Consider the following 26,754-nt stretch of genomic DNA (forward strand, 5'->3'; position numbering starts at 1 on the left):
TGGGTTAGATTTATTATGTTCTTTAAATAAATTGTTTCATTATATTCTACTTAAAGTCTATGACTCTGATTTCTACTTCTTTTTAGGTTCACTGTTCTTAACTGATTTTCCTGATCATCAACACTATTTCAGCAAATATGGAAGATTGATTCCTGACATTCTTAAACATTCTGTGCTGTGACTCCTAAGCCTTCTACTTTTCAAAATATACCATTTGATACACATACAATAGAATGCTTGTTATGTTCTAGAGGTCATGCTAGAGATATGAGATTGATATAAAATCTCTATCTTGTGAGAACTCTCAGCCAGGAAGAAGGGATGGAAAAACTAGTCAGAATAACTTGTGATGAATTTGGGGTTAGAAATAAGGAAAAGATGCTAAGGGAGTACAGAGGAAGGAGTGCCTAACTTGTTGAGGGCAGAGGTTGGAGCAGATAAGAAAGGCTTCCTTGAGGGGGTGAACTAAATATGGAACTGAATTTCCTTGAACTAAATCTGGAAGGATGATTAGAAATCATCAGTAGAGAAAGGGAACCTTGTGAGCCAAGGAAGGGGTGAGTGCCCCCACATTAAGAGAGACAATGACTGGCCCAGTGTGCATTTGGAGAATAGTGGGATGAGGTTGTAAATTGTTGAGAAGTTTAGATTTAACCTGGTTAGCAGTTGGAAATCTTTAGAAATTTATTTTATTTTTATTTTCCCACTGTACAGCAAGGGGATCAAGTTATCCTTACATGTATACATTACAATTACATTTTTTTCCCTACCCTTTGTTCTGTTGCAACATGAGTATCTAGACAAAGTTCTCAATGCTACTCAGCAGGATCTCCTTGTAAATCTATTCTAAGTTGTGTCTGATAAGCCCAAGCTCCTGATCCCTCCCACTCCCTCCCTCTCCCATCAGGCAGCCACAAGTCTATTTTCCAAGTCCATGATTTTATTTTCTGTGGAAATGTTCATTTGTACTGGATATTAGATTCCAGTTATAAGTGATATCATATGGTATTTGTCTTTGTCTTTCTGGCTCATTTCACTCAGGATGAGAGTCTCTAGCTCCATCCATGTTGCTGCAAATGGCATTATGGCATTCTTTTTTATGGCTGAGTAGTATTCCATTGTGTATATATACCACATCTTCCGAATCCAATCATCTGTCGATGGACATTTGGGTTGTTTCCATGTCCTGGCTATTGTGAATAGTGCTGCAATGAACATGTGCGTGCATGTGTCTCTTTTAAGTAGAGTTTTGTCCAGATAGATGCCGAAGAGTGGGATTGTGGGGTCATATGGAAGTTCTATGTATAGATTTCTAAGGTATCTCCAAACTGTTCTCCATAGTGGCTGTACCAGTTTACATTCCCTCCAACAGTGCAGGAGGGTTCCCTTTTCTCCACACCCCCTTTGGCACTTGTTATTTGCAGACTTATTATGATGGCCATTCTGACTGGGGTGAGGTGATATCTCATGGTAGTTTTGATTTGCATTTCTCTTATAATCAGCGATGTTGAGCATTTTTTCATGTGCTTGTTGGCCATCTGTATATCTTCCTTGGAGAAATGTCTATTCGGGTCTTTTGCCCATTTTTCCATTGCTTGATTGGCTTTTTTGCTGTTGGGTTGTATAAGTTGTTTATATATTCTAGAGATTAAGCCCTTGTCGGTTGCATCATTTGAAACTGTTTTCTCCCATTCTGTAAGGTGTCTTTTGTTTTCTTTTGGGTTTCCTTTGCTGTGCAAAAGCTTTTCAGTTGGATGAGGTCCCCTGGGTTTATTTTTGCTCTAATTTCTATTGCTTTGGGAGACTGACCTGAGAAAATATTCATGAGGTTGATGTCAGAGAGTGTTTTGCCTATGTTTTCTTCTAGGAGTTTGATGGTGTCCTGTCGAATATTTAAGTCTTTCAGCCATTTGGAGTTTATTTTTGTGCATGGTGTGAAGGTGTGTTCTAGTTTCATTGCTTTGCACGCAGCTGTCTAGGTTTCCTAGCAATGCTTGCTGAATAGACTTTCTTTGTCCCATTTGATGTTCTTGCCTCCCTTGTCAAAGATTAATTGACCATAGGTGTCAGGGTTTATTTCTGGGTTCTCTATTCTGTTCCATTCATCTGTCTGTCTGTTTTGATACCAGTACCACACTGTTTTGATGACTGTGGCTTTGTAATATTTCTTGAAGTCTGGGAGAGTTGTTTTTTGTTTCTCAGGATTGCTTTGGTGATTCTGGGTCTTTTGTGGTTCCATAGAAATGTTTGGATTGTTTGTTGTAGTTCTGTGAAAAATGTCCTGGGTAATTTGTTAGGGATTGCATTGAATCTGTAGATTGCTTTGGGTAGTATGGCCATTTTTACAATATTGGAAATCTTTAAAAATTTCAATTAGAATAGCAACATGATGAAATTTAAATTATATAAAGAACCATATAGGTGATTGGGAATCCAGGCACCATATCAATTAGCTGGTTATTCCAGAGACAGGGAGAAAATGTTGAGGGGCTGAACAGAGGCAGTAGGCATATAGAGAGAAAAAAGGACTAGTTCAAGAAATATTTAGGTAGAATAGAGGACTGGGTGGCAGGATAGAGAGAGTGGGGAGGATTTCTAGGATAACTCAAGGTTTCTGATTTTGCCTTGTGAGACTGGATGAGCATAGCTTTTGGAGTCAAATATGTCAAGACATTCAGGTATGTATCTGTTGCTTAATAGTTGTGTGATCTCAGAGTTCCAGTTGTGGCGCAGCAGAAATGAACCTGGCTAGTATCCATGAGGATGCTGGTTCAATCTCCGGCCTCGCTCAGTGGGTTGGGGATCCTGCATTGCCATGCACTGTGGTACAGGCTGACAGTTGTAGCTCCTTTTGCACCCCCTAGCCTAGGAGCATCCATATGCCATGGTTGTGGCCCTAAAAAGCATAAATAAATAAATAAATAGTTGTATGATCTTGAACCAGTTATCAAGCTTTTAAATCCTGTTTGTAATAGAGGAATGACTGTGTACATAGACTTGTGAGGGTTAAATAGATTAAATATTATTTATATGTAAAGTTACTTGTATTAGCTGTTATTTTTATTATGAAGTAAATATAGGAAGAAACACAGTTAATTAGAGAAAGATCCTAGATCAGTTTGGGTCATGTTAAGTTTAGGGTACCTCCCTCTCATCTAAATGAGATATAAAGTGGTTGGAAATAAGGCCCTGGAATCTAGAAGCAATTCTGGTTAGGAGATACAGGTGATGTTGGGGATGATATGGAGTCCAGCTAAAATAAAACATATAAAGTGAAGGAATAAGACAATGGTGACTTGCTGGGAAGTAAGACACTCTTCCTAAAGTTTACCTTGGAATGAGGAAGGTTTTGATGAAATGACCTCTTCATTAATATTCATGAAGTATTCTCAATGAGTGAAATACTTGATTATTCTGTGTTGCATGCAGAAATACATAACTCTCTCAGAAGTTGTATAGATCAGGACGGGGAATGATAAGCATCGTGTGAGCGATGAAAGCCAAGTTCTTTAGGAATGTAGGAGGGAGAAGGAGTCATCCTTGGCTGGGTGATGCTAAAGGACCATGTTACAAATGACATTGAAACTGAGTCTAGAATGAAGTATTGCATTAGAAGAAAGTGGAGGTACGAATAGTGTGGGACTGAAGATTGAAGTTTTTGACCTTGTTTACTAACTGAAGCTTTGGGTTTTAAGATATATGAGATAGAAGGGAAAGGGATAAGGCAATGCCTGTTTAGGGGGAAGAGAGTGATGAAAACATGAAGAGGTCAAAGTGATATAGATAGCAAAATCCTTGAGAGTTAGGCAATATCTCAATGTCACATGCTTCAGGGATGTTAAGGAACATGAGTCCTGAGGAAAGAAAGGGTTAGATGATTTAAGAGCTCATGGGTGAACTTGAAGAAAACCGAATCCTAACAGTTGTATAAGCTAGTACAATGGTTTTAGGAGTGAGTTGGTGACAGAATTGGTGGCAGTGAGTACAGGTTACTTATTCAGGTTTGACTTCATAAAGAAAGAAGGTAATTATAGGGTTAGTCGGGTTGAGGGAAGAATTTTTTTCTTTTTGCTTTCAAGGCCAAGATAGCTGGAGGAAGAATGGGACTAGATAAACTAGGTGAAAGTGTTAGCCTCGGAGGAAGAGACATTGGTCTGAGACTGAGGGAAGAGAGTATGGGGTCGAGATGTAGACATTTTAAGAAACCAGAGGACCCAGGATTGTGGAGGTTAGAGTGTGTGTGTGAAGATAGAGTTCATGCTATGGTATGCCTTGATCGCCGTAAACTAGAAGAAGGAGCAAGATTAGGATGACATTAGGGACTTAAAGGGGGGAAATGGAAGATTTTGGATGAGATGCTATAGAGAATGAGACAAAAGTGATGAGATTAATAAGTTGCTTGTACAGAAAGAGTGAAGGTTGAAATGAGGCTAGGTTTATACCCCAAAGATTGATTGATCAGTGTTTTTCTTAGATTTTTGGGACTCTTAAACTAAGGAAGAAGACTTCTTGAACCCAAGCCTAACCTAATACCAAGCCATCGGTCAGCCTTTTTGGAGTAGGGGTGAGAAGTATGTGGGAGAATGTTCATTTAGTATTTTGGAGGAGCTCAATTTAGTCCAAAGATCTTAGCATCTTCTAGCATTATAAGCCAAGCACTATAATAAGTTACATACTTATCTTATTTACTTCTCACCAAAACCATATGCTATCATTATTATCTCTATTTTATAAATTAGGTGATTGAGTTTTAGAGTTTAATTTCCACGACATTATATAGTTACTAGTGTAAGACCTAGGCTAGAACCAAAGCAGTATGATTTAGAACCTCCTCTTTTAACCACTATATTCAGCACTGTGCAATTGAACAATAATATAAGCCACATATATAATTTAAAATTTTATAGCAGTCATATTTTATATAATATAGCCAGAATATAATTTTATCCTGTAATCAATGTAAAAACGAATTAAATTATGTGTATGTATGTGTATACACACACATACTTATTTTTTTTTTCTTTTTAGGGCCACACCCACGGCATATGGAAGTTCCCAGACGAGGGGTAGAATTGGAGCTGTAGCTGCCATCCTACACCACAGCCATAGCAATGCCAGATCTGAGCCGAGTCTACAATCTACACAACCACGCATGTAACGCTAGATCCTTAACCCACTGAGCAAGGCCAGGGATTGAACCTGTGTCCTCATGAATACTAGTTGGGTTTATTACCCCGTGCCACCATGGTAACTCCAACTTTTAGGGGTTTTTTTAATACTGAGTTTGAAATCAAGAGTGTATTAGAACATCTCAATTTGGAGTAGCCACATTTCAAGCATGCAGTAGCCACAGGTGGCTGCTGGCTACCGTATTGGACAATTCAGCTCTGTATCTTTAGACCTGAGGCTAGCCTGAAGCTTGAGGAGAGTATAGAAGGCGCCTTTTTTCTGAGATAGTACTAATTTGTATGACTGTTAAGGGAGGGGAGCAGCCTAACCATCCACTATTTTCCTGACTATTGCGAAGACCTCCCGACCCTTAAGAGCTACAAAAAACCTTTGAGAGGTAGTTGTCGACAGCTATTCTCAATAAAGCTGAGCACACCAAAATTAAATCAAATATATAGCTTAACTGGGAGTTATTGTTAGGAATGAATTCCCAGCATTTCTTTACATAATGATAATAATTTTCATTTAATACATTGGCCTTATCATTTATAGTACATTTTATATGTATTTTCTTCTTTGGTCCTCACAACAAACTATCTCTGTGCAGGTGATAAATTGATTTTACAGAAGGATTTAAGTAAGCTGTTTATGTGTAATAAAGATGAACCCCCAAACCTATTTTCTTAGATTCTGGTCTGGTATATTTTTCCATTGTGCTAATCAGCTTTGCCTTGTACAAAAGCAAAATATGGTTTTAGTTATGAATTGTGATCAGTTAACACCATTCAGAACTCAATATGTTGACTTTTTCGTAGAAATGTATCCTTTAAATCCTATGTAATCGTTGTAGTGACCCTATTCTGTTTCTTCCTCAGTTACTTATTCTTAAGCTTTATGTGTCTCTGCTTGTTTTACATCTTAAGTTGCCTAAGAAAGGATCCTAAACAGCAACGTTTTAATTTGGTTTGGTTTGTTTTTGGCATTGTCTTATTTGGATCTAAATTGCATAGGTTCAAATCATCATGTGAGCATGTAACTAGTCATAGTAAATAAAGGAAGTACCTAGGGCTTCCCCCAACCCCTGCCCATCCAGTCCCCCACCATTTTACTGACAAAGAAAATCTTGACTTGAGGAATTGCATGTAGCCAAGTTCTTTTTTTTTTTTTTCCTGAAATCTTTTCTGAAGTTAGGCATTAAAGTAGATGCAAACCTTACTCCATGCAAACATTATATATGTGATTTCAACTTGAGATTTTTTTTTTCTTTTTTTTTTTTGAAAAGGTTTCAAAGGCTTTAATGGGTAAAACAATAACTGGTGGAGAGACTTTGGTTTTACAAGTCGGATCGGTGTATAAAGAACCTTGATTGTCAGCACAGGGATTTGAGCTTTATCTTATTTTGGCTTTGAGGAGCCCCATGTTTAGGTAATGTTTTAGACATGCTAGTATAGAGGATGGTAATGCGATATGATATGTCTGGGTCATGACTATCTTAAATTAAGAGTAATTCTAGGGTCTAGATATTCTAATGCCAAAAGGGCTCATAATTGAAAAAGACATTATAATTCATCAAAACGTATGGTTGCATAATAATGTTTAACTGCGACTGCCATTAAGGCACATGACTGATGTTATCAGCATCATTTGACGGCACCACCTGGTTATTCCTAGCCAGGCACATCACATGTTACACTCAGTATTGCGCAGTTACTCTTATCATTCTTCACTTAGTAACATAGTGTGACTTACCAATTCACTTCTCTGTGCCTTAGTCTTATAATATGGAGATGGTAATAGCATATGTTTTAGAGGTATTTGTAAGAAATTAATGATTTAATAATGTATGTGCTTAACCGTAGAGTCTGGTGTACAGTGAGGCTCAACACATGTGGGTTTCTATTATTAATGATGTTGTTGCTGTGAAATTTTTTTTGGTCTTTTCTAGGGCACCTGCGGCATATGGAGGTTCCTAGGCTAGGGGTCTAATCAGAGCTGTCGCTGCCAAGCCTATGCCAGAGCCACAGCAATGCAGGATCTGAGCTGCATCTGCAACCTACACCACAGGTCATGGCAACCCCGGATCCTTAACCCACTGAGCAAGGCCAGGGATCGAACCTGCAACCTCATGGTTCCTAGTTGGATTCGTTAACCACTGAGCCATGACGGGAACTCCTATTGCTGTGAATTTTGTCAGGAATGTTTAACAATTTTTGTTTTTACAACTTAATATTTCATTTTCTAGCTACTCTGCTAAAAGCTAGAATGAAACAGTTGCCTGCAGCAACAGTTCGCCTCCTTTCAAGTTCTCAAATAATCACTTCAGTGGTCAGTGTTGTAAAAGAGCTCATTGAAAACTCCTTGGATGCTGGTGCCACAAGCATAGATGTTAAACTGGTGAGTGTGCCTGAGATACTGCCAAGTACTTTTAAAGCAAAAAAAAAGGATTGGACAGATATTTTCTCCTTACAACTGTTAGGTTTCTCTTCTTCGTATATCAGTAAATTACTTTTGGGACATGGGATCCTTTGTCTTAAGAGAAAATTCTTAAAATAATTTTTTTTTTTGTCTTTTTAGGACCACACCCATGGCATATGGAGGTTCCCAGGCTAGGGGTTGAATTGGAGCTGTAGCTGCCAGCCTGTGCCACAGCAACTCAGGATCCAAGCCACGTCTGTGACCTGCACCACAACTCACAGCAATGCCAGAACCTTAAGCCACTGAGCAAGGCCAGGGATCGAACCTGTGTCCTTATGGATGCTAGTCAGATTCATTCCGCTGAGCCACGTAGGGAACTCCTTAAAAATAACTTCAACCAGTGTTGTAGTAACACTAGAGGAAATTATAAAGAAAAGCTTATTCTTTAGGACTCTATCATCTAAAACATGAATTTAATTTGTCAATGTTTTGTACTCATATTTATCCTTGGTTATTTATATTGTTCTATATATTCTCATTTGCATTTGTTTTTTCACCTCATCTTAATTAAGAATTGTGTCCCTTGGAGTTCCCATCATGGCACAGTGGTTAACGAATTCGACTAAGAACCGTGAGGTTGCGGGTTCGATCCCTGGCCTTGCTCAGTGGGTTATCGATCCGGTGTTGCCATGAGCTGTGGTGTAGGTTGCAGACGTGGCTCGGATCCCGCGTTGCTGTGGCTCTGGCGTAGGCCAGTGGCTACAGCTCCAATTCGACCCCTGGCCTGGGAATCTCCATATGCCCCGGGAGCGGCCCAAGAAATGGCAAAAAGACAAAAAAAAAAAAAAAGAATTGTGTCCTTTGTTGCTTCATAGTTTTCACATTTTTAAGTGCTACATATTAAATCATTTGAGTATATGTTATTTATGACACTTATATGACTTACTACAATAGTCGGCATGTCTGCCTCCCCCGTTATAAATTACTAATTTATGGAGGTAAGGTCTCTGTTTTTGTGTTTTCTATATCTGTCTGGTATCTGATACATAAATGGTAAATAAATTTGAGTGAATGTAAGAATACATGTTTTGTAATCTCTTTATTAACAGGTTATTTCTGGTATTATGATGTTAGAAATAATACTGGCATTAACATTTTTGTAGGAAAGAGACCTTCCCTTTTCATATACACATGCATATAACATATATGTTATCCCAGTTGTTCCTTATAAAAACTCTGAATTAGCTATTGCTACACCAATTTTCCAAGTAGTTGAGGTTCTGAGAACTCTCCTAAAGTCAAATAAATAATAAGTAGTGGAGCTGAATTTGCAATCCAGGTCCTTCTGGCTCTAAAACCCATTCAGGATCTTTCCTAAATGCTGGTGGGTCTCATGTTACTCACAACAATGTGTCAGTAGTTTTAAGGATCTTGTTAAACTTTCATATTTGAGGAGGGGCCCAAAATTTGCATTTCTAACAAGTTTCTAGTTGATGTTGAGAAACACTGTTCTATACCATATCAAGCCTGTATTTTTAAAAAATAATAATACAATAAAAGCTCTTTAACCATGAAAAATTAAATGCAAAAAGAAACTTTCTCATATGGTCAGCTCAGTCTGATTAGAATACAGTTGATAATAATTAAATAGGATTAGGAAATTATATCCGACAAATTTTACTTAAGACTCTTAGGCAGGCAGATATATATCTTGCTTGTTCTTAAAGTTCTTGGGAGAAAAACATAGTTTTTAGAAATAGTTTACAAAGCCAGTAGAAGTCATCTTTATTTATTTATTTATTTATTTATTTATTGTCTTTTAACCATTTCTTGAGCCACTCCCATGGCATATGGAAGTTCCCAGGCTAGGGGTCGAATCAGAGCTGTAGCTGCTGGCCCACACCACAGCCACAGCAATGCGGGATCCGAGCCATGTCTGCAACCTACACCACAGCTCACGGCAATGCTGTATCGTTAACCCACTGAGCAAGGCCAGGGATTGAACCCATAACCTCATGGTTCCTAGTCGGATTCGTTAACCACTGAGCCACAACAGGAACTCCCAGAAGTCATCTTTAAAAAGTAAATTAAAGTACCTATTTTTATCTGGCTATTTAAGTCTTTTGATATTCATCAGTTTCTGCTTTGTAGAATTTTAAAATAAGCAACTGTGTTGCTCTACATAATAAGACCTGTTTCATTATAGTTTCATACAATAATAACTATCCTGACTGGGAATGTTTTCATAATTAGTTAAACATACTGGTGTTATTTATTTTAAACACTTAAACAGATCTTTGTGTTAGTTTACTTGGTGGAGTTCTTATTTATATTGAGAGATTTGCATTTCTATAGTTAATTATTTTAATGAAATGAAGCAGGCAAGCTATTCCCAAAATAATTTAATCTTAGATTGAGGGAAAGATAGGAACTAAATCTTATGTATCTCCCCCCAATACTTGGTATTTCTAATTTATCCAAAGAGTAATGACATGCAATATTATGTAATTTTAGGTTATTAAAAAGATGTGGCATTATTTTTAAATACCAGAGTCATAATTGTAGGAAGATTTTTTTTCACTTTATAACTTGCATTTATGTCATACACATAAAGCTTTGTGAAGTAAAGCTTATGATAGATGCTTGCTACCAAATTTAGAATATAGTATTCATAGAAAGTGTGATCACTGTAGGATATATATAGGTTTTGTATTTGCTGTGTGTGCATATTTTTAGTATTAAACCACATATACTAAGCTGTGATTTGTTTTTTTCACCTTCATTTGACAAATGAGGTGTATTTTCTTAGCAGTTTCCTGTTAGGTGGCTATTTACAAGAAGAAATTTAGAAAGTTACAGTGTAGCAGATTTTTATTTACTTATGAAAGCAGTAAGTAGTTCAAGGGATAAGGTATTACAACTAGGTTGAATAATGACAATTGCTAGACTTTTGGTGGGTAGAACTAGTTTTGTTTTTGGTGGTGATGGGTTTTTTTTTGTTTGAGAGATTATATATACAGAGATATATATAGTTCAGAAGAATATTTTGGGGCAAGTTTAAACATAAATTTAAGCATAAGTACCTATTACACTAAAACAATTCAAGGGAACCTTAAAGATCAGGTTGATATTATTTTATAGTTGAATCTGAGTCTAAGGAAAACAAAAGACTTCCCCATGGTACCGTAACTAGGAATTGGTAGAGTTAAGAATTTATTTAAATCCTTACTTTGTTAATGTTGTTTCCTTAAAAGATAGGTAAATGGCAGAACTATTTCAGTTGTGTCATTTTCTAAGTGTGATAAAGCTTAATGTTTTTATATACTAAAAGTATTGTTTAACTTTTCATAGGAGAACTATGGATTTGATAAAATTGAGGTGCGAGACAATGGTGAGGGTATCAAGGCTGTTGATGCACCTGTAATGGCAATGAAGTACTACACCTCAAAAATAAATAGTCATGAAGACCTTGAAAATTTGACAACTTATGGTTTTCGTGGAGAAGCCTTGGGGTCAATTTGTTGTGTAGCCGAGGTAAGATAATTTTTACGGACTATTTTAGTGGTTTTGTATTCACATGATATTAGAATTAAGAGAAAATTTGGCAAAGAATTTTTTTTATTGTGTAAAATATACATTAAATATACATTAAATTTACCATTTTAGTAATTTTTAAGTGTACAGTTTAATGGCATTAAATACATTGACATTGTTGTGTAGGCATCATCACTAACCATCTCCATAACTTTTTCATCACCACAAACTGAAGCTCTGTATCCATTAAATAGTAAATCCCCATTCTCCTTTTCCCCCCTCCACTGGTAACCACTAGTCTACTTTCTGTCTCTATCAGTTTGACTATTTTAGGTACCTCTTATAATTTGGAATCATACAATATTTGTCCTTTTGTATCTGGCTTATTTCATTTAGCATAGTATCTTTAAGGTTCATACATGTATCAGAATTTCATTACTTCTTAAGGCTGAATGATACTCCATGGTATGTATAAACCACATTTTGTTTATCTAGCTGTCAGTGGACATTTGGGTTGTTTTCACCATTTGGCTATTATGAATAATGCTGCTATGAATACCGGTGTGCAGATGTCTGTTTGAACCCCTGCTTTCACTTTTTTGGATATATACCCAGAAGTGGAATCACTAGATTAAAGGGTACAATATCCCCCCCATCCCTAGTTTTACTTTATGTGGTTTATTAGTTTGCAGTCAACCTTGTTGGAAAATATTAAATGGAAAATTCCAGAAGTAATTCATAAAATTTAAATAGTATGCCATTCTCAGTAGCATGATGAAATCTTGTGCAGTTCTGCTCTGTCCGGCCGAGGACATGAATCATCCCTTTGTCTTGCATGTACATGATGTATACACTGCCTATCTCTTAGTCACTTAATAGCCATCTGCGTTATCAAATCTACTCTCAAGGTATAGTAGTGCTGGTGTTCAAAGGAACCCTTATTTTACTTAATAATGGCCCCAAAGTGTAAGAGCAGTGATGCCAGCAATTTAGATATTCTCTTATTGTGCCTATTATATAAATTAAACTTTGTCATAGGTATGTGTGCATAGGAAAAAATGTAGTACGTATAGGGTTTGGTACTATCTCTGCAGTATCAGGCATCCACTGTGGGTCTTGAAATATATCTCCTATGGATAAGGGTGGACTATTGTAATCCTGTTTAATTTTTTGACTCATGGCAAAGATTGTTTTTCAGTGTTAACATTTATAAGAGAAAAAAGTTGTTTAGTGATCTACTGCCTTGGAAAAGCATTATAATTAAACACATATCTTAACTCTGAGCCCTTCTCAGGCTGTACTTTTACTGTACAAAAGTGCATTATGAATCTAAAATTGGTGGTTTATAGTAAGTACATTTCCTGCACTTACTAGACTGAAATCCCCCCCCCCGCTTTTTTTCCCATTTTGTTCCCTAGCCCACAGATGGCCAGGGATCAAATTTGACCTGTAGCTGCTATCTACCTATACCACAGCTTTGGCAAAGCCAGATCCTTAACCCACTGCACCATAGCAGAAACTCCTGAAATCCTTTTATTGGCATGTGTATCACTGTTATTCTGTTGTGCTGCGGAACACATTCTGGAAATACTATTCTAGCCAATACAGATAATTAGATTATGCTCTAGAAACGTGCATTGACTTGGGCTAAACCTTGAACTTTGCTCACCTGACTGCTGGTTAGGTGTTTTCACTGTAAACCCCTGAGTTCAGTGCCTAACCCTCCACTGCTTAGTACTGATTATACTTTTCTGCCTTTACCCTAGATTACATAATTAGTTTGTGACAAAGCTCATCTAGAACCTTGATCTCTTCATTTCCATGTATCTCATATATATGATGTTTGATCGTGTGATTCTGTACTGGTTTTTTTTGTGTTGTACTGTTATTCTGGGTGTGTTCTGCCTTGTTTTATAGTGTGATAGTATGGTAATTGTGAAAGTGTCTTTAGCTATCTAAGTTTCCCTGGTGACTGTGTAGCCTTTGATTTGTGCTTAGGCTTGCAGATGCTATTTGGGTAGGAATGCTCAGGTGCAGAAAAATGATGGGGCTTTATACTTACTGTCCCAAAAAAGTGGCAAAGACGTGAAATATTGTTGCACTCTCCTTGTCTGTTTAGTTGCACTCTCCTTGTCTATTTCTTCTCTCTTTCTCTTTCTCTCTCTCTCTCTCTCTCTCTTTCTCTCTTTCTCTCTTTTTCTCTTTCTTTCTCTCTTTCTTTCTTTCTTGGAAAGGGTCCCAGCTAGATATCCATTTACTCTTTTGACTTTGGGGCTGTGTAACCTGATGCCTAAGTAAAAAAGAAAAATTGTAGGTTGGGAGGAGGTGGGGTTTAAATTGGGAGGATTTGCTGTTCTAGCCCAGAGGAGTAGGAACCTTTGCTTGTTAGTATCCAGATGTTCAAACATCAGGAAAGGAGGAAAGACCTTGTTACTGCTTAAGTGCATTCTGCTGAAAATCTCTATCCAAAATCCAGCACACCTGTGCTTTCTCTTTCTCAGCACTTTTAGAGTTCATGGAGTCTCCAAATAGATTTTGGGAATGAAAAACTAGGGGGTACAACTGGGCATTGCCCATTTTTCTCCCCAGAGACTGTATCTGGGAACCTATAGCTCTAGAATTTTGTAGAAATAATCTTTTTTTAAAAAAATGGGATGGGATTTGTACAAGGAAAGTTTCAAAGCTCCTAGTGCTAGTACTATTGTTTTAGTTGTCAGCTATTTTAGAAGTGATGTAATTTGTTTGAGAACAATGGTATTTGAATTTTTAAATGTTGTCCATATTGGCAGATTGTTGTTAAGCTTTATTGTGGCAAATATTGTTGAATAATATATTATTCAGCATTTCTGTGTTTTCTATAAGATGTATATAACTTTTCAGAACTGAAATTGGTCATTATTAACTTTGTCTGCTAGGTGGCAGTACTATACTTAGTTTTTAAAAATGCGTTGTGCATAAGCCATGATTTATCCAAATCTTCATTATAGTTCTGATTTTATTTATATTTATATTTATTTATTTATGTTTTGCTTTTTAGGGCCACACCTGCCGCATATGGAAGTTCCCAGGCTAGAGGTCAAATCAGAGCTGTAGCTGCCAGCCTATGCCACAGGCACAGCAGTGTGGGATCTGAGCTGTGTCTGCTACCTATACCACAGCTTATAGCAACACCGGATCCTTAACCCACTGATTGAGGCCAGGGATCAAACCTGCATCCTTATGGATACTAATTGGGTTCGTTTCTGCTGAACCACAGCAGGAACTCCTATAGTTCAGTTTTTTTTTTTTTAATAATGATTTTTATTTTTTCCATTACAGCTGATTTACAGTGTTCTGTCAATTTTCTGCTGCACAGTAAGGTGACCCAGTCACACATACATGTATACATTCTTTTTTCTCACATTATCATGCTCTATCACAAGTGACCAGACATAATTCCCCATGCTGTACAGCAGGATCCCATTGCTTATCCATTCCAAGGGCTGTAGTTTGCATCTGTTAACCCCAAATTCCCAATCCCTCCTACTCCCTCCCCCTCGGCAACCACAAGTCTATTCTCCAAGTCCATGATTTTCTTTGCTGTGGAAAGGTTCATTTGTGCCCTATATTAGATTCCAGATCCAAGTGAGATCATATGGCATTTGTCTTTCTCTTTCTGACTTACTTAGTATGAGGGTCTCTAGTTCACTGATTATTAGAGAAATGCAAATCAAAACTACTACGAGGTACCACCTCACACCAGTCAGAATGGCTCTCATTAATAAGTCCACAAATAACAAATACTGGAGATGGTGTGGAGAAAAGGGAACCCTCCTGCACTGTTGGTGGGAATGTAAATTGGTACAACCACATGGAAAACAGTATGGAGGTATCTTAGAAAACATAGAACTACCATATGACCCAGCAGTCCCACTCTTGGGCATATACCCAGACAAAACTTTTCTTGTAGTTCTAATTTTAAATGGTAGTTTTGCAGAGTTCCTGTTGTGGCTCGGTGGTTAACGAATCTGACTAGGAACCATGAGGTTGCAGGTTCGGTCCCTGGCCTTACTCAGTGGGTTAAGGATCTGGTGTTGCCGCGAGCTGTGGTGTAGGTTGCAGATGCGGCTTGGATCCAGCATTGCTGTGGTGTGGGCTAGCAGCTACAGCTCCAATTTGACCCCTAGCCTGGCAACCTCCATATGCCGAGGGAGCAGCCCTAAAAAAGACAAAAAAAAAATTAATTAAAAAAATAAATGGCAGTTTTGCAAGTCTTTATTCAGTGGTACTCTCTATTGTGTTTTTTTATTTGATTACTTAAGCCCACTCGATAGCCAAGTTAATCATTCTGTCTTATTTCATTTTGAAGCCTTTGAATGCCTTGAATATAAATAGTTAAAATAATTTTGTTCATCAAAGTTACAAAAGGAGTAAAAGAATTGTCAAAGTATCACAATAAACGACTATAAAGTTTAAAAAAATTATGTTCGGTTTACACATTGCAGTATTAGGTGTTTATTTTACCCAGATTCTTACTTCATGGACTCTTCTTGTAAATCTTTGGGAAAATCAAGGTAGATGAGTGTTTGTGAATTGTTATGTAAGTATACTTCAGATCAAGATTTATACCATTATCGGCACCCCTGAAGGTTTTCTCCTGCACCCTCCCATTTAGTGTGCCTCAGAGGTAATGACTATTCCAACCTCTATCAAGAGATTAGTTCTGCCTGTACTTGAACTTACCTAAATGGAATCTTAGAGTATGCATTATTTTGTCACAGATAGATTTTTTGTTTTTCCAGTTTAAATGCTGTGAAATTATTTTTTTTTTCAGGATCATAACATTTTATTACATTTTTTTAAATTGTTATTTCCCCAATACAGTTTTTTTTCTACTGTACAGCATGGTGACCCAGATACACATACATGTACACATTCTATTTTCTCACATTATCATGCTCCGTCATAAGTGACTAGACATAGTTCCCAGTGCTACACAGCAGGATCTCATTGCTAATCCATTCCAAATGCAATAGTTTGCATTTATTAACCCCAAGCTCCCAATCCCTTCTACTCCCTCCCTCTCCCCCTTGACAACCACAAGTCTATTCTCCAAGTCCATGATTTTTTTCTCTGGAGAGGTTCATTTGTGCTGTATATTAGATTCAAGATATAAATTATATCATATGGTATTTGTCTTTCTCTTTCTGACTTAGTATGAGAGTCTCTAGTTCAATCCATGTTGCTGCAAATGGCATTATGTTCTTTTTATAGCTGACTGGTATTCCATTGTGTATATATATACCACATCTTGCTAATCCAATCATCTCTTGATGGTCATTTGGGTTGTTTCCATGACTTGGCTATTGTGAATAGTGCTGCATTGAACATGTGGGTGCATGTGTCTCTTTTTAAGTAGAGTTTTATCCGGATATATGCCCAAGAGTAGGATTGCTGGGTCATATGGTAGTTCTATGTATAGATTTCTAAGGTACCTCCATACTGATCTCCGTAGTGGCTGTACCAGCTGACATTCCCACCAGCAATGCAGGAGGGTTCCCTTTCTCCACAGCCCCTCTGGCATTTGTTATTTGTGGACTTATTGATGATGGCCATTCTGACTGGTGTGAGGTGGTATCTCATGGTAGTTTTCATTTGCATTTCTCTAATAGTCAGTGATGTTGAGCATTTGTTCATGTACTTGTTGGCCATCTGTTTATCTTCCTTGGAGAAATGTCTATTCAGGTCTTTTTGCCCATTTTTCAGTTGGATTGTTGGCTTTTTTGCTGTTGAATTGTATAAGTTGCCTGTACATTCTAGAGATTAAGCCCTTGTCGGTTGCATCATTTGAAACTATTTTCTCCCATTCTGAAAGTTGTCTTTTTGTTTTCTTTTTGGTTTCCTTTGCTGTGCAAAAGCTTACAGACAGATTTTTTGATGGTTTAGGTTTGATTGCTTCTGAAAGCAAGGGTAACATAGAACTGGAAGGGACCCTTGTAATAGTAGTGGACCCTGGTACTTCGCCCAGATCTCCCACCTCAGGACTAAATACTCGTTCCTCCAGCTGCTGAGTATTGTTGACAGAACACTCAAAGCTTTGTTTCTCTCTGGATGTTGTCCTTATCTCAGCTGAAGAGAGTTACCTTACCCACTTTGAACAGGGCAACTTATTTCCAATGACTGGTTGATGAGGGGTCGGAAAGGCTCTATTCCAATTCAGAACAACTCTGCCATGCCATTTCTGCTCCAGAGTGCACCTTCAGGTCAGCCAACTCCTTGTGACTGGCACAGCCCCACTTCTCTTTCTGCTGTGCCCCCACAAGTGATCATCTCAGGAGCACTCCCCAGTAAACTTCCTGCTCACTAGTCTCCATCTCAGTCTGCTTCGAAGGTAAGCTACCCTACAGTGTAGGTCTTTTATGGTTTAGTCTCCTCCAATTACTGATAAGGAAAATGAGGTCTTGTGAAGCCAAGTGCCGGGTTTTCTAACCCCATTTTCAAAACACAGACTATTAATCATTCACCTGATATTTCACTGTCTGCTATATGCAGTGTGCTGTGTTAGGTAGTTTACCAGGAATAGGAGTTCCTGTCGTGGTGCAGCAGAAACGAATCCAACTAAGAACCATGATGTTGCAGGTTTGATCCCTGGCCTTGCTCAGTGGATTAAGGATCTGGTGTTGCTGTGAGCTGTGGTGTAGGCCACAGATGTGGCTCAGATCTGGCGTTGCTGTGGCTCTGGCGTAGGCTGGCAGCAACAGCTCCAATTAGACCCCTAGCCTGGGAACCTCCATATGCCGCTGGTGCGGCCCTAAAAAATGGACGAAAGACAAAAAAAAAATAATTCTTTGAATACATTTATTTGTTTTTTCTCTTGACACTAGTAGAGTTATTCACTGACACAGTTCCTCAGTGTCGCTAGTAAGATGCACCAGTAATAATTTGTAATATTAGAGATGCTTCTGATGGTAGAGTTTCTACAGATTTGTATGTTTTAGCTATACACATTCAAATTCTGAACCTGTGCCTGGTCCAAAAAAAGGTTTCCTCCCCAGGACACAGGGTCATATGATGAAATAAACTCTTGAAATACAATTCCTTCCTCTGAGGAACACACTGTATTTCATGAATTTGTGAAACTTGCTTATGCATGCTGTCTTTCACTGTCTTTTGCAGTGAGTTGCAAAGGATTTCCTATCTAAATAAATTTTCATAGTACCCTGAACATTCTAGTTTTCAAAATTTTGGAATTGGAAAACAATACTGCGTTCTTTTTTTTTTTTACTTTAATGTAAATATTACATTATGACTACTAAGGTCCTATTTTGCTTTTTAAGCACTTCAGTTTATTCATCTAGGCTGGAGTATATTTACCATTCACTAAAATGTGTAAAAGATGAACAAGTTAAAATCTGTAAAATGCTTTGAAATGGTTTAAAGCAAAAACACATGTAACTTATAAAGTATTAGCATCATCTTCATCTTATCATCACCGCCCCACTTAAAGATGATAGTGTAATCATTTATTTGGGACCATCTAGCAAGCCACTGGTAGAGTTAGTACTAGAACTCAGAGTTCCAGGGCTGCCTTTGCTCAGTGACACCAGCTTTAAGTCAGGTGGCTAACTCTTTGGAGGATAGAAATAGAATTCAGTTGATCTTGGCATTTTGGAGAAGTGGTTGATTAAATGTAGCATTCTTTTTAAAGGGATTGTCATAGAGTCATTAAATTAGAGACAGGAAAATTTCTTGTCAGTTTCTGTCCTCTTTGTTTTAAATAAACTTTACTAGAGGAAGTCACAATTAGACACAGTAGAGTTGGGACATAGCAGGGAAGATTGAGATTGGTTATCAGGAGAACTTTTATTTATTTATTTTTTTTTTGCTTTTTAGGGCCGCATCCGCTGCATATTGAGGTTCCTAGGCTAGGGGTCTAATCGGAGCTACAGCTGTCACCCATAGCCAGAGCCACACCAGATCTGAGCCGTGTCTGCAGCCTACATCACAGATCAAGGCAGTGCTGGATCCTTAACCCACTGAATGAGGCCAGGGATTGAGCCCACAATCTCATGGTTCCTAGTCAGATTCTTTTCTGCTGCGCCATGGTGGGAACTCCAGGAGAACTTTTAAAATACAACTTTTAAACCATGGAATTTATTTTTGGGAGAAGTAAAACAATCATGTAAGAGTCTACAGAGGCTCACAACTTTGGGGTGTAACTTTCGGGGGTGACAGTTATCACAAATAGCAGCTTGAGGCAGTGCCACTCTAAAAGGGATTTTATGGATGTCATCCTCAGAGAATCTAATAGACTCTACTAGTATTGTAAGCTAGAGAAGCCTTTTTTTTTTTTTTTTTTTTTTACAGTAACTATGGTCTTGACTTCATGGTACCCACATGTTCCACAGAATGGTCTGTCCTACCATAAATCATGGCATGGTCAGGACTTGGTGACAGAACCATCAAATGTAGACCCAACTGGGCCTAGATGAATTCCAGTCGTGGAGCTCTATCTTTGTGACTTCTGTCTAAATTATATAGATTGATTTTAAGGTATTCAGCTCTACTGAGTCCAAGGATGGCTAAGAAAGATGCTCCCAATTTTGGGTTATCATTGTTTGCCAGAAGTGTAAAGAGGATACCCTTTTCTGAATCCACTTTGCTTTTCTTGCCAGCATTCCCACTGCTCATCTGTGGTATTTTCTGATAATGGAATGTTTTTCACTGTTATTGTATTATGTAATCTCTGCTAATCTCACAAAGTAGTAAATAGAAAGCAGAGGGTGAGAGTGGCTCAAAAGAGTTCAGACAATCTATACCTATAACATCTCTGGAAATAATTTCTTGCTGAATGGAATCCCATCTTACATGTTTTAATGCTAGTTTTTTTAATTAATAAAATTTTACATTTAAACAATGAGTTCAAAGCTTGGGTTTAAGAAAAATTGCCCATAAGTGTGTGTGTATGATTTATTTATTTTTATTCTTTTGAACCATTGACTTGAAACACAGAAGTACAGTTTTACATAAAAGAAGGAGTAAAAGGAGTATTACGTAAAAGGAGAGAATGATCACTTTACAAAAGAATTTCTCACTTTGCTGATAAAGTTATGGAAATTGTCTGTTTCCATAAATAGAAAGCTTTCCTAATGCAGTTACATTTTATAGATGTAAGTCATTTAGTACATATAATACAAATATCCACTACAGGTATATTGATTTGTGTATGAGTATTTTAATTAAAGTGAAATACTTGAAATAAAAATCAGTGATTTTCAACATAAGAAATGTCTCCTCTCTCTTTTTTTTTTTTTTTTTTTTTTTTTAGGGCCACATCCGCAGCATGTGGAGGTTCCCAGGCTAGGGGTTGAATATGAGCTGTAGCTGCCAGCCTACACCACAGCCACAGCCATGCAGGATCTGAGCTGCATCTGTGACCTACACCATAGCTCATGTCAATGCCGGATCCTTCACCCACTGAGCGAGGCCAGGGATCAAACCCTCATCCTCATGGATACTAGTCAGGTTCGTTAACTGCTGAGCCACGACAGGAACTCCTGCAACATAAAAAAATATAAGCTAGCCTGTTGCTGATTGGTGTAACTCTAAAGACTATTTCAAGAGAAGTGGTTGTAAGAACTTATTAAGTAAAACTTTTTTCAATCAAGTAAATATATAATTATTACTTTAAATCTAATTTTATAGTGAGCCCACTGCAACATATAGTCTAATTTTATTAGTTTTTTTAATTCCAGGTTTTAATTACAACAAGGACAGCTTCTGATAACTTTAGCACCCAGTATGTTTTAGATGGCAGTGGCCACATAATTTCTCAAAAACCTTCACATCTTGGTCAAGGTAAGAGTAGCTTTGTAGCATTCTTTGCCTTTTCTGTCTTAATTGTTTATTTTAAAAAAAAAAAGTTACTCCTTAACTTCTAATGTATTGCCTTGCATTTGAGTCTTATAAAGGCTAGTTAACTTTCAAAGTGAACATTCAGCTTTAACTACTAATCTTTTAAGTATTTAGAGCTGTTCTCAAGAGGAACTGTGTGAAAGGCTGAGCAACAACATGTGTTCGTTATTCTGTAAAAACTGTAAGAGCATTTGGTTTATGATTGCTGGATCACTAGTGTCTTCCTTATATATGAAGGATAATTTTTCTTGAAATGCCTAAAATGTTATTGGTTTAGTAATCATGGTAGTAAACCATACTGTCAAGATATTATGATTAAATAATTTAAAATATATTTATTTATGGAAAATTTCAAACATATGTACAAGCAGGTAGAACAGAGTACTCATCATTTAGTTTCAACAGTTAACTCACTGCTAACATTCTAATACCCTCACTCCCTTCCATTCTGTATTATTTGAAGCAAATAAATATATTCATTTTTCCTGCTATTTGTAATTTAGCCCTTTAGTGTTTTATACATTTATTTTAGTGCATTTTAATTGACATCCATGTTTTTAAGTTCCTCTACTATTTATTTCTTTCTAAGAGAAAAAAAATCTTTTTAGGCTTGAGTTTCACGTATTTCCTTTAATCTTTTTATGTGGCTAACTTCCGGTAATTGGACAAATAAAGTCGAGTGAATATTGAAGATATGACCTCTTTAGAGTCATGTTCAAAGAGTTATTAGATCTGAAAAGGGTCTTGTGGGGTTTTGGGGGGCTTTTTTGTTTGGGGGGGGGTTATGGGTTTTTTGTTTTGTTTTGTTTGTCGTTTGTCCTTCCTGTTTGCATTATAAATTCATTTTTAACTTTTTGGTCCCTCATTGTAATTTATCAAAGCACTTTTTTGTAGTTTTTTCTATGATTTCTTTGCTACAATTTTAATATTAAGTTTTTGGATTTATTTTTTTCAAAGGACTTCTGTCTTCATTGAAATTTATTTTCTTGTATCATAATACTGATCCCAAATTCTTTCATTCTTTCTTTTATTTTATAAATCCTCAAATTAGTTACCAATTACTTTTGCCCATTAATAACTAATATTTTTGTATCTACGTATAGAGTTAATAGTAACTTTTAGGAAAACATGCTTTTTCTCACTTAATAAAAATGAGCTCAAGTCTAATAGTGATTTAATTTTATGTATTATTACATTGTACATATTTTAACCAAAAAGAATAAATTGTTTCTTTTTTTTAATGTATTGAAGTAAAGAGTAAGAGGAGGCATTTTTTAAATATGGCTGCTATCTAGAAGTGCTGACCCCAGTTCTTAGGAGGTCTGATTAGGAAAGAATGAGGAGATATTTGAGTGGCCATCCAGTAGAGTACTTTGAAGTAATCTAGTCACCTTATAAAACTTAAATGTTTTTATTTTTATCTTAGTAGTAGCCAGTCTAATCTGGATGGCCAGTGGCTCTGCATCACTTGTATTTCCCATGCTTTTTGGTATTCATCTCCATGGCAACTATGAAATAACAATCCTTAAATATGGAATCCTTCTGATCTTTGCCCATTTGCTTACTGATTTTTTTCTTGCTGACCTAAGCCTTCTGCTTTTAGTAAGTGAGACCAGATAATGCATAATAAATTTCTAGTCAGTAAATGAACTTTATTTTCTTTAGCATATTCCTTTTATCTTAGGAAATTACTTACTTAGAAGGTCAGTAGTTGCAAAATCATTACCTGATTTTAATAACTCACTTTTTTTCCCCCCAAATACTGTTGATTGTCTGAGGAAACAACAGAAACTCAAGATCTTAGTTCCTTATTGATCCAGGTTGAGATAACATGGAGATCCACAAGCACTTTCAAAATCCTTTTACATTTATATTGCCCTAGTGTTGATAGTTTTTGAGTGATTGAATCACAGACTCACATTTCACCACCAGCTGTCATTCAGCTTCCATTTAAATATTTTCTGTGTAACATAAAACTACGGTACAACCATCCTAATTAATACCTGTGCATTTAGGGCTCTCGTAGATTAATTTCTGCTGTGGTGTGAACATCCTTGCTTAGTAGTTACTCCTCATATTATCTCATGAGATAATGACATCTGTAGATAGTCTAACTATAGGTCCAAGAAACAGCTTACAACAAAATCTTTCTCAGGCACTGGAAAATTAATTATCCTTTTAAAACGTATTTTTAAATGTTTAAGAATAGTTTACTAGAGATTCCAGTTCCAGTTTTTCCAGATTAGGCATTTGTTTTATGGATTAATTTAACCATTTAAAATTATTTGTGTTTGGTAGTATGTCATTTTAAATTAACCTTATCTTCTGTTCACTTGTTTTACAGTATTTTTTAAATTAGAAGAAATGTAAAAATAGGTTTCCAGCTTTTAAAATTCTTTTACCAAAAACTCTAATAAATTATTTATTTTGGTTATTATCTTTTTTCTGTCATCACTTCTATTCCTTTTACCCTAGATAATCAGTAATAAGCTTCCTAAATTGATCCACACTCCTGGACAAATTCTTTTAACACCTCCTAGTACTTTTGCCTTAGGAATTTCTCAGATATCAAAGCAGTATATTTAAAGTACTTGGATCAGGGTATATTCTTTCCCTACCCTGTTATTAGAGTACAGCATCATGTTCTTTGTAAATCCCTGCTGTGTGTGATTGTGCATGTATTGAAAGATTTTTTTTTATCTTGAGAATGGAACTTTATTCATTAAATAATTTAAGAAAACTGATATATTCAAGCAACCATACCTCTTTACATTAGGAATATAAATAGCTGCCTTAATAAGTGGCATAACATAGGGTCATGTAAAAATATAACGGAGCATATTACAGGATTACTGTTTAATTCTGGTGTTTATAGAATGTACTAACGTTAGAAAGCTGAGCAGTTCTCTTGTAAAATATGATAGTATACTAGGGCCTCCTCCATATTGGCCAATATAACTTGGTACTTTTTTTTTAGGATAAACATTTCATTTGGAATTAGAAGAGTTTTCCATCATTAAGCTTTTTTCAGACATATGTAATTCTTGGCTTAATTGGTAACTCTCAATTTGGAGAAAATATTTTTAGCTGCTGAAGCAGTAGTTTATCAATGAACATATGGATTAGGTACAGTGTGTGGTCTTTGATGCATAACATGTATTTAAAAGCCAGCATATATCCTTTTCCTTTCATAAACACATATTTTGCGCTACTGAGTTCTGCCTGCTTTCATTCCTATCACCGGTCTGTAGCTCCAGTATATGCCATTGTATTTGCACAGGCTAGTGGAGAACATGGGTGAATAAAAGCAACTCACAGAGTAGTGGAGAACACAGGTGAGTAAACAGATAATGGCAGAAAAAGGAAGCTTCCCTGCCTAGAGGAAGGTGAGCACATTTTTTCAGGAAAGATAACGTTTGAGTTTGAAGATGATAAGTAAAAAGCAGTGAGAGTATAACCTTTCAGTAAGAGAAGGATGATGTATGTAGACGATTTCAGGATGCTATCATTTTCTACGTAACAATGAGGGGGAAAACGCATAATTTAAAAATCTGTCGTTTTTGAAATTCATTGGAGAACTATGTCACAAGAAGTTAAATGAACTAAGTTTAATGGAACAATGACCCCTTCCTAAACACACTTAAACACCAAGAGATTTGTGGCCACTTGTATCCCTGGAAGCATTAACTGAATCTGGAGGTATAGACAAGCAAAGTAGTAAGCCTTTTATAAACAAAGGATCTTTTATAACTGTAGGAGAAGCCAGCTGAACTTTATTAGCCACAAGTGTGCTGACATGACCAATTGGAGGATAGGATCCTTAGACACGGAGCTAGTTCACTCCAGACGCCAAACTTTATCCAGACTTTTGCTGAGTAAGCAGTGATGAAGAAAATTGGGACTTCTAGAGAGAGAGATATCTTAAAGTCTTGCAGTGCTTAGATCCTAAAGCCTTGCTGGAGGAAGAGAGAGACCTGATTCTGTCTTCAAGACATTTGAAACCAGAGGTGAACTGGAACTAAATAAAGGGGCAACTCAGCTCCAACCCAGATGACTCTCCTAATTATATTGAAGAGATCTGCTCTTCACTCTGCTGTTTGACAAAGAAAATGAAGTATCTTCACTGGGGGGAAATATTACCTATTTCAGTGTCTATTGTTCTTTTTATATGCCATGTCTGGCAAAAATTTTTGAAAGACACAAAGGAAAATGGGGTCCATAGTCAAGAGGAAGAATAGCTGGTAGAAGCAGAACCACAGATGTTTGAATTAGCAGATAAGAACTTTTAAAACAACTGTTAAAGAGTTTAGAGGAAAAGATGGTCAGAATTGGTAAGAAGATGGAAAGTTTCAGCAGAGAAATGGAATTCTAAAAAAGAACCAAATGAATATTCTAGAACTAAAAAAAACCCCAATACAAAGAAATATAGCAAAAAAGCCAATAAAGTAGATAAACTGGTATACTAAGAATGACATAGCAAGGTTCTCTGAGAATGTTTGGGGACTGTAGATGCAGAGGATTAGAATAGAAATGGTAGCTTGTGTATTAGGTTATAAGGGGTCTGTTCTCATGCTAGGAATGTATACCCTTTATTGCAATCAGTGATGAGCCACTGAAATTTTTTAGGTAGAGGATGGATATCATGCTACTTACAAAATTAACCAGTAAGATGTTATAACTCCTACCGTAATTTATGTCTTACTATAGGGGACGTTACCTTGAACTAAGGTTTGAGGTTTGAACTAAGGGGCTTGACATAAATTTAAGATATTTGGGGAATAGAATAGATAGGCCTAGGTAACTTAAGCAATATTGGTAGTAAGAGGTAGAGGAAAGAATCAATTAAATCTAGAGTATCTGTTTTTGGAAACTGTTGGATGTCAGTGTTATGTGAAAAAGGGAGGATAGATATAATATCAAACTCAAGGAGGAAGATAATGAGTTCAGATCTGGATGTGGTGATGAGGTATCTTTAGAACATCCAGGTTATTATTTTGAATGAGTGTCTTTGTATAACTTGAGGGTATAGGTCTCAGATATATATCTTAATTATAAGATGCGCAATTTGACATCTCTCAAAACAGATTGTGGCTTATAATTAATGGCCTCCCCAGATCCTTTTTGGGCAAGCAGTTTTGTGCATTATTTGTAATTCTGTGCTGATTGCAGGAATAAACAACAATTTTACATTTTCTTCCAAAGCAACAAATGCTTTATGAAACTTAAAAAAGGGAAAGTAGCCACAAGTGAAAAAAGGCTGTGTTAAGTGCAAAAGAATTGCCGTCAGATGCCAAGCACTGAAATTGAAGACACCAGAGGAAATGGATTTATCCATGGGGGTAGATAAAAGAAATTTTAAAGCAGTGAAAGGCTGGTGTGACCTGTTCTGCGTTGCACGGAAAATGTGTTGGAGTAACAGAAGGAAGGACATTGGGAGGAAAAGAGATAGCCATAGTGAAGATTATATAGGGCCCTGTAAGTTTTATTCTTTTTTATTCCTGACATTTTTAGTCCAGTTATTATCCGATATTACTAATAATCATTTAAAACATTGAGCTAAAGGCTGTTGCTAGGCTTTCCCCTACATTATATCTCTGACATTTGAAGAACCTTTATTAACAATTATATTGGAAATGCCAAATTACCATCTTCTGTTTACATTTAGGTCTTAAGATCCTTGGTGCACTCAGTTTATTTTCTTATCATGAAATATCTTGTTTTGATGTAATTATCATTTGGTTA

General features: G+C 36.7%; 1 protein-coding gene across 1 annotated transcript in view; it reads left to right on the forward strand.

Moving 5' to 3' along the window:
- The window catches only part of PMS1 (PMS1 homolog 1, mismatch repair system component), a 121,294-nt gene that overhangs the window by 26,305 nt on the left and 68,235 nt on the right, over positions 1-26,754 (forward strand). Inside the window, 3 exon segments of the mRNA XM_047773055.1 lie at positions 7,412-7,563; positions 10,936-11,118; positions 20,853-20,955. Coding sequence (XP_047629011.1) covers positions 7,432-7,563; positions 10,936-11,118; positions 20,853-20,955 — 418 coding nt within the window. The 5' untranslated portion in view covers positions 7,412-7,431.

Source organism: Phacochoerus africanus, chromosome 3 (genome assembly GCF_016906955.1).
Source record: "Phacochoerus africanus isolate WHEZ1 chromosome 3, ROS_Pafr_v1, whole genome shotgun sequence".
Classification (NCBI taxonomy): domain Eukaryota; kingdom Metazoa; phylum Chordata; class Mammalia; order Artiodactyla; family Suidae; genus Phacochoerus; species Phacochoerus africanus.